Source organism: Anas platyrhynchos, chromosome 1 (assembly GCF_047663525.1).
Source record: "Anas platyrhynchos isolate ZD024472 breed Pekin duck chromosome 1, IASCAAS_PekinDuck_T2T, whole genome shotgun sequence".
Classification (NCBI taxonomy): domain Eukaryota; kingdom Metazoa; phylum Chordata; class Aves; order Anseriformes; family Anatidae; genus Anas; species Anas platyrhynchos.
In genome coordinates, this window is record NC_092587.1 from 65,200,486 (window position 1) to 65,214,701 (window position 14,216).

Here is a 14,216-nt window from a genome sequence, read left to right on the forward strand (position 1 = left end):
GCCAGCATGGCTTTCACCGAACTAGGATCTTTTGTTCCCCAGTTTTGTTCCTTTTGAGTACCTCCCTTGGATGGAAGTGTGTCAGATCTCTGAAAGATTAATGTTTCAATGCTGAAATTTGGGATTCTTGAGTGTATGAGCTGCCTGGTGCAGCTGTCCTTGCTGTTATCTGTGGGACTTGCTGTTTGGAGAGTTTGGAGCAAGCCTGTATAAAAGAGAGTCTGCCATCCTCTCTTGCATAGGGAGATCTGTGAACAGTTAAGCTGGTTCTCGTTGTTTTACAAATATTAAGCCTCATAGGAGACTTAGGTATTTGTCCCTATTTTGAGTGCATTGAGGTACAGCAGAGAATAGTCAAGTGGGTTGCCTGCAGTCACCCAGCCTGACAAAGATGGGAATAGGTTTCCTGGCTCCCGGTACTGTACTTTAAACCCCAAGATTAGTCTTTTTTGAAAAGGATAATCTGTACGTTCAAAGAAAGCTTTATAAAGCTCCCATTAACCCTGGTGCTGTACCTAGTGAAGAGTCTAATTTATGTTCTGGCAAATGAAAGCAGTTCCGAAGACCTTAGTGCTGCAGGTCACTGTCAGACCTTCAAGGTCTGTTGCCACTAGTTTAATTTTTCTCCTGCTTGGATATGCCTCTGTCTATCGTTTCTGAGAAAGGAGGAAGAAGCTGTACTCATGGGGAAAGATTTCCAGAGATGTCCAGTTGCAGATAACCGAGAACAAGGTCCACATATGTGTTTTTTTGTTGTTTTTTTTTTTTTTTGCTTTTCCTAGTTAATATACAGAATGGCTGATGATTCCATTGCTTCCTCAAAAGAAAGAGACAGAAAGAAAGAGAGAGATACCTACCAGCAAAGCTCTTTTTATTGTATTTTATCACTCAGTCGAGATCTGAAGATCTGAATTCCAGTAGCCAATGACTGGAAATGTCCTTTCAAACCAAAATGTTGAACTTCAGGGTTTACCCCCGAGTCCTAGAGCTACTTTATCTGAACACACTGCAGAGAGGGGAAAAAAAAATCCAGTATTATTCTGTTATCTCCATTGAACACAGCGTATTTGAGAAGTAGCAGTGCGTTAATCTCAACATTGCTTTTACTCAAAGATTGCGAGTGTTTTACAGGGCTGGGTAAAGATTATCTGGCTTTTTGGTTGAGGGGGAGGAGAGAGACAGACAGACAAGTTTAGCTCTCATCACTGAATGCATGAAGTGAGAATAAAGGCCAGGGCTTTCCTGATCCCATCCTCTACTAATAACACTTCCACAAGCTGGTTATGTAATTATCTGTTACCGTTGTTTTTCCCCGCTTCAGGCAGATCAGCTATTTCATCCAGCCCAAGCGTTCTGCGTGGATCTCTGGATAATCCAGTGTCATCGCTGAATTTCAGGGACAAAGCTGGCTGTTAGGTGTAAGAGATGTAACAGACCTTTGTTTCATTTCTAAAAATGTGATGGAAGAAGTCTGCGTTTTTCTTCTTACTCTGAATGTGAAGGAAGAATTTGGGAGAGGAGAAATGTACTGTGAAGTACAGCCTGTAGGATAAGCGTTACAGCAATAGACATAGTTTCTTGTGCATCTGGGCAATAGTTTACTGTCCTCTCAAATTATGACACTATTTGGCACTGTTTATAACATGTGTTTTAATAGTGTAGTTAGCATTAATGTTTATAAACATAATTATTACTAACATTAGCAACAATTTGCCATTTCTGGCTAGTAACAATTACTACGTAAATAGCCAAGTGTTTGTAACAGTCTGCAAATTTATTGGCTGTAAATGCAGCATCGAGTTGAGCTAGAGAGGAATTCCTGTATGGCGTGTACGTTGAAGACAATATTCATCCCATGCGCTGGAAAGGCAGAGCTACAAACACTCCATCACCTCTTTATAGAGCAGCAGTGCCAGATGTGGAGTAAAACATGGAGCGTCCGCCCCCCGAAGGCACGATGGGCTCTGTTTCGCTGCCCTTGGCAAACACGAACCTGAGCTGGGCTCCTTCCAGACCTGGTAGTTCATTGCCACCTCCGGCCAAGGGCCGATGGTCAGGGTGGTTGCGCTTCTCCCATCTGTACTAGCGTCAAGTTATTCCGAGTATGTTGCAAGAAGCAGCTGTTCAGACTTTCCGCCTAAAACCCCTGCACACTCCTAGCTTTTGGCTTTGTTTTTCCAAGCAGGCCCTTCTCCCTCCTGCTTCTCCCCCGGCTGCGCGAGTGGGATGTGAATTCCTGTGGGTCCGGGGCTCTCGTCTCATCTGCTCCCGGCAGCCGCCCTGGTCACTAGGCAACGCTGCTGGGTCCCCCTGGGTTTTTCACCAGCATCCTCTGGAAGATGAGGGCTCAGTGGAGCAGGGCAGGTCTGTGTGCCGAGCAGGAGTGCCCGGGGAGCGTGGGATTCCCATCAGAGCTGGGCAGCCAGCTGCGAGCGAATGCTGGATGGGGGCTAGGTAGCCGATGCTGGGGAGGGATGCTTTGAGGTTTAAAAGCTCTGGGGGTGCTTTTCCTCGTGTCTGATGGAATACAGATTTTGGACGGGACTGAAGTTTATGAGGACTGAAAGAGCTCACTTCTTGTATTTATGTTGATACTGGGTTCTGCGGCGCCATGCGCCACAAAGATGGCAAAGAGAGCGCTGCGTGAGGAGCTGTGACTCACACTGCCATATTCAGCGGGCTTGGAACACCATTTCCTGTGACAAGCCTATCCCCGGGAGTATGCAGCTCTCATTCAGACAGTAGCATCTGTGTTCCTTACAATAATAATAATAAAAAATTGTATAAAATCCATTAATTTTTATTGAAGCATGTCTGGGCTGCGCAAGCTTGGAAGAAACTCCTGGATTCTGACAGACAAGCAAGGTGCTGCTTTTGGCTATCCGGAGTAGTGGAGGCTGTTATCTGAGAGTACAAAAGCGGACTGTTTGTTACATTTCCACAGATTGATAAGCCATGGAATAGATGTGTATTTTTAAAGCTTATTCTTAGACTTGAGACTAGGCCTGTTGCAAACAGGCAGTTTATCCATCTGGGTGGCTGGCTGACCACATCATCAGGATGGATACCAGTAGGCAGCTGCTTTGTACTTTTGCAATTTTTTCTTTGCTTGATGAATATCAAAATGCTGGAACTTGGATTTCAGCATCCCAACACTGCGAGATTCATCCCTCGGCCACGTGTACTGGTAGAGATCCACAAAGTACCTGTGCGTCGCTACAGGCTCTCTCCAGCTTTTCTTTTGTTTGACCCGGAGCAAGGAGGAAGAATTTTTCGTGCCGATAGCACTTTAAGGCCAATCTCCCCGCTGAGCCACAAGCCAGGGTTTGTTTGCGATGGGTACTCTGTGGACTGCACTCAGCGCAGCAGCTGAAGGGGAGTCAGAAGAATGGCTGGCTGGGGAGATCAGATTAAAGAGAAAAGCAAGGCTTTACAGCCTTTTTTTTTTTTTTAAATCTTAATGCATTTCACCGTTTCATCCCGCTTTTTCAGGCAAGGGTGAGCAGGAACCTTTTCCCTGTTCAAAAGCCAGGCTGTCGTTTTCACCAAAGGGGTGAAAGGGTTTGTAGGGAATCACCTGAATTCTTAGAGGATGATCTGTGCTTTTTGCTTGTTTCAGCACACAAGAAAATAGTGTTGTTTTTTTTTTCTGTTTTTGTTGTTTTTTTGTGTTTTTTTTTTTTAAATGATGTGCTTATCTAGCAGCAGCTAATAGCATCCTGGTGGGTGGGGGAGCCCTGTGAGCGCCGGAGCATTGCTCTTCACTGTTACAGGAAAACTTTGATGGCGCGAGTGCAAAACAGCTGCATAGCTTGAATGCCATGCATTAGCAGCACGTGGTGGCAGAGAGCAAATTGTCTGGGAGTTTTGGGTGGTTGTGCACTAAAAAAGTGGAGGTTGGCCTTAAATGCCTCAGTCTGGAGGTATCGAGAGTGGCAAAAATTCCCTTTAAAAAGTTATTTTCCCAGTTAGCCTTGAGATCTTTGCAGAAACTTTCACCAAGCAATCCATTCCAGATTTTGGCGTTCATCCTTTCTCTTCCCCGTGCTCATGCTGAGCAGATGAGCGCAATGGCCAGACCTAAAATGAAGAGCATCTACAGTCTGATCTCATCCTCCCTTGTTGCCTTTGGCTGGAGAGGAGGAGGAGCTTTGAAATCGGATTATTACTTCGAGCCTCTTGGCTTTGGAGCTACAGACTGTTCACCACGTTGCCAATGGGCTTAAAAGCTTAGCAGAACTCCCACTAGGTGCCCAGGAAGCCTCTTACCCTAGGAGACGGTGACATCGCAGGATCAGCTGTTCTTTATTTATCGTGCAGCCGAATTGTCCGGGGAGGTGCCATAGGCAGCCTGGCAATGTTGTTTCCAGAAACAATGTCAAGAGCAGGTAGCTGTGCTGGCACTGTTCCTGCCTACCTGATTTCGCTCAGCCAAGGCACGGTGTCAAACAGTTACGAAAATTTTTAGTCTTCAGCCACTGGTAGTACTTAGTAAATGGGGACACTAAATCCAGCGTTTATGGAGAGAGGGGGTCAGGGGTGTCTAAAACATCCCATTTGGGGGAATTCTAAGCAAAAACCAGTAAAGTCTACAAGTAAGTTAACAATCTGAATGCGTGTGTTGTTCCGTACCTGTGCAGCTACCAGGAGAGAGTCTTTAGGCAGTAACAAATGGTGCCTTTCTTACAGAGAGGCAAACAGGATGCAATTCGAGTGGACTCGGTTTCCTCTCATGCTGTTGTATCTGGAGGTTATTTTCAGCTAGAGGAGTTGAACTTGTGGCTTGGGCAGTAGTGGTCAGCTACGATGTGGGAGCGTTTTGTGTTCTGTGGGGTTTGCTTGGTGGTTGTTTTTGTTTTGTTTCGTTTGAGGGCATGACCCCAGTACTGTTCCCGTAAAGGCACAGATCTCTGATTAGAAATTTAAGCATGCTGGTGTTGAGCTTGCTTTTCTTAATTGCCCTTTATGGGCCTCTTGGAAGTCTTCTGTAGGGTCTGCAAACCACAGGCTGGTGACCATTTGTTCCACTGGGGCTGAAATCTGTCTCTTCACAATGCTGAAGCCAGTTTGGTGCCCTGTGTGATGCTTGCCCCTCAGCCAGCGTAACTGGCTTATAGTAAATTATGTAGATTATCTGCTCTGAAGGAAGAGGGGATTATTTTGAAAAGGAGAAACGATCCTGTGGAGGAAAATAGCACAATCTCCAAATGCGTTGGCTGCTAATAAAACTGATCAAAAAGAAAGATGGCAGTGGCATCAAGTGTCAGACCTTATGGGCTCTCTCTTAGCTTCGCTGCTGAATGAAATGTGTCCCTGGTAAGGGCACTGGGCTTTGTGTTAGTTTCTCCATCTGTAAAATTGCTCTGTATGTGGGTGTGTGCCTCCCTTTCCTTCACAGGTGCTGTAAAGCTTTATTAAATGTTTTTAAAATGCTTTGATGCTCTAGGATGAAAGCTCCTCTGGAGGCATAAAGTACTAATGTGTAACTATTAAGCAGAAACTAATCACTTGTTACTCCAGACCTTCAGATGTACCCTGTCCATCTGAAAAGGTACTTTGTAGGGGGAAGAAACCAAATGAGCAGCAGTTGTACATCACAGAAGTGCTGACAGTGCATAAAACTCACAACAAATGTAGTTCTTGTCCCAAATCAGTTACCCTGCAGGCAAGGTGAGCTATAAGGAGAGGAAAGTGTTATTATTAACAGTAGGCTGCTGGGCTGTGAGGGAGACCAGACTTATCGTTCTGAAATGTCTTTTCAGTACTGTTTAGCCACCCGGTGTGAGCTGCTCATATTTGTTTGTATTGTGTGGCAGTGAAAAATCCCAGTTGCAGAGCAAGCTGCAGTGCCCTGTGCGAACAGGGGGGAGGGTCCCAGTCCCCAAGGGGGATCAGAGGCAGCAGGTTGGCACGGAGTACGAGATGACACCACCATTCTGGGGCTGTGGGATAGATGATAGCTCAGTAGTGGTCTCGGGTCACCAGCACTCTAGTGCTCATCCCAGATTTTTAAGCATCCTGATAGAAAGGCTAAAGGACAAAACCAGGGTATGTCTGAAAACCAAACCTAGAAAGCTGTAGCCTGACCAGAAATGCTCATCGAAATTGGAAAGGGTTTGTATTTTGAAACCTACTTGGGCTGAAGTGAGGAGAATACAGTGTTTGTGCAGCCCTGTCCTTAGCCGAAGGGAGCTGCTAGGGGAAAAGGAAGATTACGGCTACCTACTGCCCTGCCAGCACCCTGGGGTTTGGTCTTTGCAAGGAGCCGTAATGTGGAGGCAATACGAGAAATTCTCCCTGGCTTTCTGTTTATAACCATCTCCCTAGAATAAAGCTGTCATCTCACACCTCTGCTTGGCCCTGGCGTAACATTATGCTCCTATTTACAAGGGGCTTGAAATAGCCTTCAAAGCCTGCTTACAGAAAGGCGAGGGAGGAACGTAGTGAGGTCTCTGAAGGCACTGGCAGACGGTAAGGACTGACCTAAGAAAGAGGAAAACCTCTGCTGCTCCTGCCTTACCCTCCTTAAAGTATAGTCCCTTTCTAGCAGGGCAGTTCTTCTCAATCAGGTGTGTGCTTTTCACCATGATGTCTCAGATAAGAGGCTGCTTGCAGTGCCAAGTATCATTGAATCCCCTCACCTTGCACCCCTGAAGCTACCATAGAAGACCAGCTTGGCTTGTGGTCCCCTGGGGACAAGCAGAAGACGATGTTTCCCTGAGGGGAGCTGCCAACCCTCTCCCCAAGATACAAATACAGACTGGAGGAGCCAGGGGCACTTTTTGCTCAGGAATCTTTACAGCCCTGGGGCATTGCACAGAGAGGGAGCCATGCAAGTTTCTGCAGCATCTTTGTCCCCGGGACTGGTGAGGCTGGGAGTGTAATCTCCTCTCAAATATTTGGATAATGGATGGTGCCTCCAGCCAGCTGCTGAAATTAAGATAATGTGGCTGGGAGACTCCATCAGGACCAGAAACCGTAGCTGCTTTACTGCAGCCATCTAAACCCACTGCTGTGTGCGCTCCTGGGGCAGAGTGCAACACCCTCTCTGTCACCCCAGGTTGGCAGCCTCAACAGGGTCCATATTTTGAGCACTATTTCCATACAACGGCAGCAATCGCATCCGAGGAGTGCATGGTACTGGGCTGCAGAAGAGGATCTGGCTGCGGAGGGGGGATTTGTAGGCAAGCTCAGTATGCTGCAGGGGCCAAGCACCATGGATAGACCAACAGGATTGCTATGGGGCAGACACAGCAAGCAGCCTGTGGTGTAGCTGAAGCCTGTCACCTCAGCCTTGGGACAGCATCCTGGTTGTCATTGCATTCACCTCTTGCTGCCATTTCAGGCAGATCAGTTGGGTGCCCTTCGCACCAAAAGGAGGGCATCGTGCTCTTCTTTTCGGGATGCCTTGAAGAGGGACAGTGGGTCCTTCCCAGAGCCCCTGCATCCTGCATATTGAGCCGCTGCTTCTTCAGGGACAGCAGGGACACATGGTGCTTGTTGGAAGCGCTTCAGACCTGCAGCTGACTTCTCCTCTCCTTGCACCATCTAGGTGACTGTACCCTTCTTCTTTTCACACTTCCCGAAATCCATGAATTTGCCAGACTCTTGCCTGGGTACCTGCCCTCGTTAATTATCTGTGAGGGGAAGAGGACGTCCTGGCTTCGTTTAGCAGCAATGCAGAAATTTCAGCACACGAGTTGGGGCTGGCTCAGCTCGGCCCACATGGGTGGCTTTCGGTGATCTGCTAAACCCTTCAGCAAAAGCCTGTTGAGTCACTTGGGAGCATTGCCGTGGAAAGCTGATAACGGCAGCCGTATAGAAATAGAGCTGAGGGGATTGGGCTTTTAAACTGGTGGCTAACTTGGACGAGGCTTAGCCATGCTTAAACTGTTTATGTCCACCAGATCCAGCCATGGATGATTCAGCTCCAGCGCGGAGCTGAAACCCATGGCCCTGCACCTCCGCGCCCAGCCGTGCCGCGACACGTGCCGGACCTCCCTGCGATTTTGGAGCCCGTCTTCCGAAACTGGGAGCTCGGTGAGGCCATCCCTCCCCAGCAGCGTGCTGGGAGCTGGAGCCCACCCTGCTGGCTCCTTTCCCAGGGAGCAGAGGGCCGGGTTCGTGGCCTCTCGCCCGGCCCCGCTCACCCCGCTGCGGGCCAGCGCGCCTCCCGGGCGAGGTGGTCACCCTTGCTCCTGCGGCCGCCTTTTCCCAACAGCCACTGCATGACTCAGAGGGGATTTAGTCGGGGCTGGGGGAGGGAAAGACGTTAAACAGGCTTTTCCCTAATGAGGTGTGACGCCAGCTGGAGAGGGGGAGAATCCTGCTTTTCTCCTGTCTGTTGCTCTCTCTCCAGCTACGGGAGGAGGAGGAGATGTGTGTGTCCCCCCCCCTCCCTTCCTCCGCTGATTTGCTGCCTCTTCTGTTTCCTTTCTGTTCTGTCCCCAAAGCGTTTTGGCAAGGTTCAGATTTCTGCGCTCACAGCTCAGTGCTCAAAGAGAAAGGGGAAAAACAAAAGGGTTGCAGGCGCCGGGGGGAGGGATGGTGGCGGGGAGGAAGCCCAGGCGCTCGCCCTGGCCCGGCCGGAGCACGGGGACTGGTGCCCAGGGGCAGGCCTTGCCCTCAGGACCCAGGGCTTGGTGGCCTCTTTCTCCTGGGAGTCCTTTGCCCACCTCTGCTCCGTGCCACTCTGCTGGCTGCTGTTGGAGGGAGGACTGGAAAAGCAAGGTTTCTTCCTCCTCCTCCACAGTCTGGGCTGGGAACCCAAGAGGATCCCAACTCTTTGTTCGTGGTCCTGAGATGTAGAGATCTGCATCGTGTCATGCTCTTTGGCATTCCCATAGTACCCTGGGCATGTGGGAAAAATTCAGCATTTAGACCTTTTTTGGGGTAGAAAGCCAGAGAACTGCGTGTGGATAGAAAATGGCAGCACTGATTTGAATGGGACCACGGGACCCATCGCTGGGAAATGACAGCACCTCTCTGCTCCTGTCCTGTCACAAGTAGCACCCCAAGAGAAGTAGACCAAAGCTGGACAGGGCAGTGTGTCAGCACCATTTTCTAAGACAATTAACCACCCCCAGCCAAATAATGACCCAGAGGTGGCCGAGGGGAGGCAGCTGAGGCCGCTCCACCCTGTGTCCATCCTCGCCCAGCGCCTGAGGCATGTCCCCTATCTCCCCCAGCGACCTGCGGGCTCCCAAAATGTAAAGGTCACCGCCGGGCCTGGAAAACAATCATTGGTGATACAGGGCTATCTGAGGGGATTGTGGCTGCTGTTTAATGAGTGCTAGTCAAACAGCAGGCTGAAAGGGCTCACGGGAAGCAATTTAAATATCCCTTCGTACAAAAGGCTGTCACATCCTGGCAAAGGCAGGCTGGTGACTGACGGCTTTAGTGCACAAATGTACTGTGGGTGAGGGAAAGGGGGAGGGATATCCTGAACTGGAGGCTCACTGTTTTCCCCTTTATTCTCTTTCCTTGTGTGTCATTTTCCACAAGTTCATTGTGATAACTTATTTGAACATAACCGGGGATGCTTTAGCACATCATATATGTTTTTCCCCCCTCTGTCGGGTGTGTTTTGTTAGAGTGCAGATGACCACCAAAGTCCTTTACAAACAAAAGAAGTCAATGCCTCCAAAATACTATCTGCTTACCGAGTGAATTCACTTGGTAATTATTATTTACATAGCATGATTGCTGTTTATATAGCAATAACATCACTCTACCTAAGCGATGGCAAGCAGTAACTGTAGTTTTTGCATTAACTTCTCGTTAGGCAGGGTAGTCCTCTAAAGGCCAGGACCGAGATTTTTGGGACTTTCCCTACCTCTGTGGCAGAGATGCTGTGTCAGGGTTGGGCTGCCCCTTGTCCTTTCTCTGCCTTAAGTTTTCCCAAATAATAGATGTGTTTAATACATGCGTCACAGGGCAGGTGCCAGGCTTCTGGTTATGAATTGCTCTGGGTACTATGCGAGAGGTAAATAAGAGTGGTGTTGATAATGAATATATGCCATTAATATGTTTCCAATAAAAAAAACTACAAGCAGCATTTAATCTGCAATCTATTATCAATAATTTTATTACCGCAGTTACTGCGGTCTAATAAAAAAGCACTTTCCCTTCTTTATTGGGTAAGTGCCAAAACGTTTATCCTTTATTCTCTGGCCATTAACCTTTATTCTGTAGCCATTAGCTTAGCCGTTTGTGTAACAGTCTGTGGAGTAACATTCAAGTAGGAATTTGTATTCAATCCATTATTTACTCTGAATCTCAAAAAGAATAGCTTCTTATGGCTATGTTGTTTATCCATATTAAATCTTATTATGAAGGTAACTGCTGATGATCACACTTATAGGAAGTGGATTTTCTTACCATGAGTGATTCTTCTGGAATATGAATAAAACTGTAGCTAATCTATGAGCATTATGAAAAATGAAAAGCTTGAAATTGCTAACTGAAAAACACAAACTTTGCATAACTTTGAACAACTGCATTTCAGAAGTTTATCCTTTTTATTGGCGAGTTTCTGCATCACACCTATATACAAACTCTATTGTGCTGAAATAAGCTGTAATACTCTCCATTGCTCTGTGAAGGGTTGAGGCTTTGGGGCCAGGTCATGAGGTCTGACATCCCTCCACCCTTTCTCTCTCCGTTATTGAAAAAAAAATGAAGAGAAATAAGTTAAAAGCAGGCATTTTGATTATTTCCTTGAGGCACTTGCTTGCTAGCTTTCACCCATTTCTGCATACCCATCTAAATTTGTGCTTCTCCGTGTGAGTGGCTTTTTGGGACTCACTTTCTGAGCAAATCTTTTAAATGAACTCAGTAGTTGCCATAAGTGGGAAAACAAAGGAGAATGAAACTGTTGGTTCCTGCCTGTCAGCTGAACAGCAGAAATCATGGGTCTCTTATTAGGCTGTAGTATCTTAACCTCACTGAACCATATTTTTCTGTTTACAGACAAAAGCTGGAGAGTGTTATTGAGTAAAAGCTTTTCAAGGTCTCCCCATAAACTCTTGTGGTGAGGAGGCAATAGCAGTATTTTTAACGATGGGGAAGGTCGGCTTACCCAGCGTATGCCCTGCTGCTGTGCGCGTACTTTAGGCTGCTTGGCTCTTTTTGGTCCTAATAAACTAACAGCGTATTCTAAGGAATTAGTTTGATGGGTGGCATTTTTTTTCTCTCCTTTCTGCTCATTAGGAACTGGAAGCTGCTCTTCACAGGGATGATGTGGAGTTTATCAGCGACCTGATCGCCTGCCTTCTTCAAGGTTGCTATCAGCGCAGGGACATCACGTGAGTAACCTCGCTCTGTGGCTTAAGCGCTTTGCAAGGGGAGCTAATTAACGCAGTCGCGGGGATGTTTCACAGCTTTGGAGTGATGACATAGCAGTGATCGGCAGTCACCAGCAATCAGGCCAGATTCTTTACTAAGTGGAAGGGAATTCCAGCTCTTCCAAGACTGAGTTGCAGGTTTTCAATTTTACAGATGCGTTGTTAAGCAAACTTCTTCAAGAGGAAAAAAAAAACAAAACATCGTATCTCATACAAACCTGTTTGATGCTCTGATGTAGCACTAATGCACACTCACAACTGCTCTTATGCTCTGAACTCTATTTGGTCGATTTAGTGATGCCACAGTAAGAGTTCAAATTATCACGTGTCTTCAACATTTTATGTATGTTGTGTAGAAAAACACTTGCTGCTGTGCAGCCACCTCACTTGTGTGGAAGTTCTCTCTGCTTTACAGAGAGACAACTGTAGTTATTTTTTTGGAAATAAGAGGAGCATTGAAAACAGTTCAGTTGCAGGACACTGTAAAGTGCTTTAACATGTTCTCTTGATGTTTCAGCATCCAGAGACGCTTTGTTAGTGTCCACCTAAGTAGCTTCCCAAAATGAGACCTTTGTAAACATCATTCTTTAGAGGGTCACTGCTCACACAGTGCAATGTGCTTCCAGTGATAACAAAGGCCTGTTGCGGTGCTTTTTATTTGTTCTTCTCCTGTGAATCATGTTAATAGCAAAGCATAACTGGGGAGATGAAGACAGCTTGGCAACAGTTGCTGTTGCTTAGAAGAGGTGTTAAACAATTCTGCTGTGTAACATTCCCCTGTTGTGCTGGTACATAGATGTAACCATAGGTGCTTGCACTGAAAATGCTATTTGGAATTAACTGATGGTATTGAAGCAAAAAAGATATCTGCCAATTAGGTAGTTTCTCTTGCACTGATGTGTTGACAGTCATCCTGAGTGTGTATCGGGGCCTGAACCAGGCAGCTGCACTGCATTTAGTGTCTGTGAATGAAATTGATGTGATGAAAAGCTTGACTGTAAAGTGATGTATCATGATATATACAATCATGTATATGCCTTCTTCATTGAGATAGCCACAGAGCAATACAAACCTGCTTATAAGCATGCTGAGTTTGTTTCTTCACACTGGAAACCCCAGAAAGGTAGTGGTTTAACTGTTTTCCCAGCCTTAACCAGCCAGCTCACGCCTGTAGAAGCAGAGGACAATTTGTATTCGAGTTTGATAAATTCGGCATTCTGAGATTCTCCTTAACTCTTGAGATTTAGGACTGTCCACTTAGCAGTTGCACTGTTTAATTGCCTCCCCTTTCTCAGCTGTTTTAATTAAGAAAAATCAGGCATGAATCATGAGTGAGTTGTTAGGCATTGGCAAGTTGTTTGTCTTTTGGGGAAGTTTGCACACGTACGTATGTATGTGCTCATGCACAGCAACATGACTCACCCAGCAGCTCCAGCAGCGTGTTGTTATTCAATATTGTGTGTAGGTCCCTGTTTGCGTGTGTAAATACAGCCTTGGTTAGCAATGAGGTGCAAAAGATACAAGGAGATAATGTCACTGCAGAAGGAAGAGGCAGTAACCCAAGCATGTTTCTGTGCAGCCTAGGCAGTGTGCATGCAATGTAGCGAGGTACCCACAGAGCTGTTGCTTTGTGAAGGTACAGAGAACTTAAGCCTTACCCAAAAAGTTGTTCTAGGGAAGGCATGAGGGTCCCTGAATGCCAAACCAGCAAAAGCCTTACAACAAAACCTCCTGCAGAAGGGGACAAACCCATGGCTGGGGGAGTAATGAGAAGAGTGTTTTCCCCAGAGGAGATGGGAACGGAGCAGAGCAGGAGCAATGTGGTGGGAATGGCTGAAAGAATGAATTAAGGGAACTGTCTGGAGCTACTGGGACTTTGGGGAGGTGGGCTTGGAAGCCCTGCGATGGAAGCAATAGGAGGGGTACCTGGAAACAGAAGGAAAGGTATCATATGCAGAGGGATGGTATGAAAGAAGTAGTATTAAGATTTGGTCTGAATCTTAATCCTAGCCTAGTTAGTCTAAGCTTAGACTAATTGTTAGTCAGAAATCTGTACACAAATGAAAGTGAAAATGGTGGCGTGGTTATGCTTCTCAGAAACATACTTATCCAGCTGTTTGTTTCATGCTTACACAACCAACTATGGAGTATTTATCCAAAAAGTGCACTCTTAAAGCCTAAAATTCTCACTGTTCCTTACACATTTATTTCTAACACCTTTGTTCCCTCTATGCTGAGCTCAAGAGCCTTGGCTCACGTACAGCTTTCCCACTCTTAAATTTTTCCTCCTTTAATGGCAAGCAGTTGAACCTCTAATTGAGCTTCAAGTGAGTGCTCAGTGGACAAGGATGTGCAAATGTAAGAGGCAGAATTTGTGTGGAAGATGTGTTTAAATCTGGCTTTTTTTTTTCAATGGGCCAGGACTCAATGTATTTTTCTGATGCAAACAGTAGGTATTTGTCTTGCGTGGGAAAAATCAGCAATCACAGACCATCACAGTGGCGTTACAAGAGCAATTTCTACAGTCATTTGTGCTCTGTATCCTTATGCTGAGGCTGTGAGCTTGTTAATCTCTAGGCTGTAAACTTTGTTCCTTGTTGCACCTAGGAGGGGAAGGTAGGAGCTTGTTCTCATTCTTGGTTTCAGGCTGGGGCACTGAGGCTTAAGCACAAGATGCTTAACATAACTTCCATATAAAATACAGTTTAGCTACTTCTCAGAGGGTTTTTGAGTTTTAATTAGTTTTGTGTAGCGTCTTACCTCTTTGATGGCCAAAATGTTATCTATGTTTTCTCACAGTCTGTCTGAGGGTAGATTGCAGTTCTTGTCACATCTGTTTTGACGGCATGCAGAACTTACGGCTGAGCTGGG

At 46.5% G+C, this 14,216-nt stretch overlaps 1 protein-coding gene across 3 annotated transcripts in view; it reads left to right on the forward strand.

Annotated features, from left to right (window-relative positions):
• CECR2 (CECR2 histone acetyl-lysine reader) overlaps positions 1-14,216 on the forward strand; it is a 96,531-nt gene that overhangs the window by 36,479 nt on the left and 45,836 nt on the right. For 2 of the 3 annotated variants that reach the window (XM_038185182.2, XM_072040041.1), the window contains exon 2: positions 11,212-11,306. The exons of the other annotated variant lie outside the window; for it this stretch is intronic. In XM_038185182.2, coding sequence (XP_038041110.2) covers positions 11,212-11,306 — 95 coding nt within the window. The remainder of the gene's footprint in view (positions 1-11,211; positions 11,307-14,216) is intronic. 3 annotated transcript variants of the gene reach the window in all.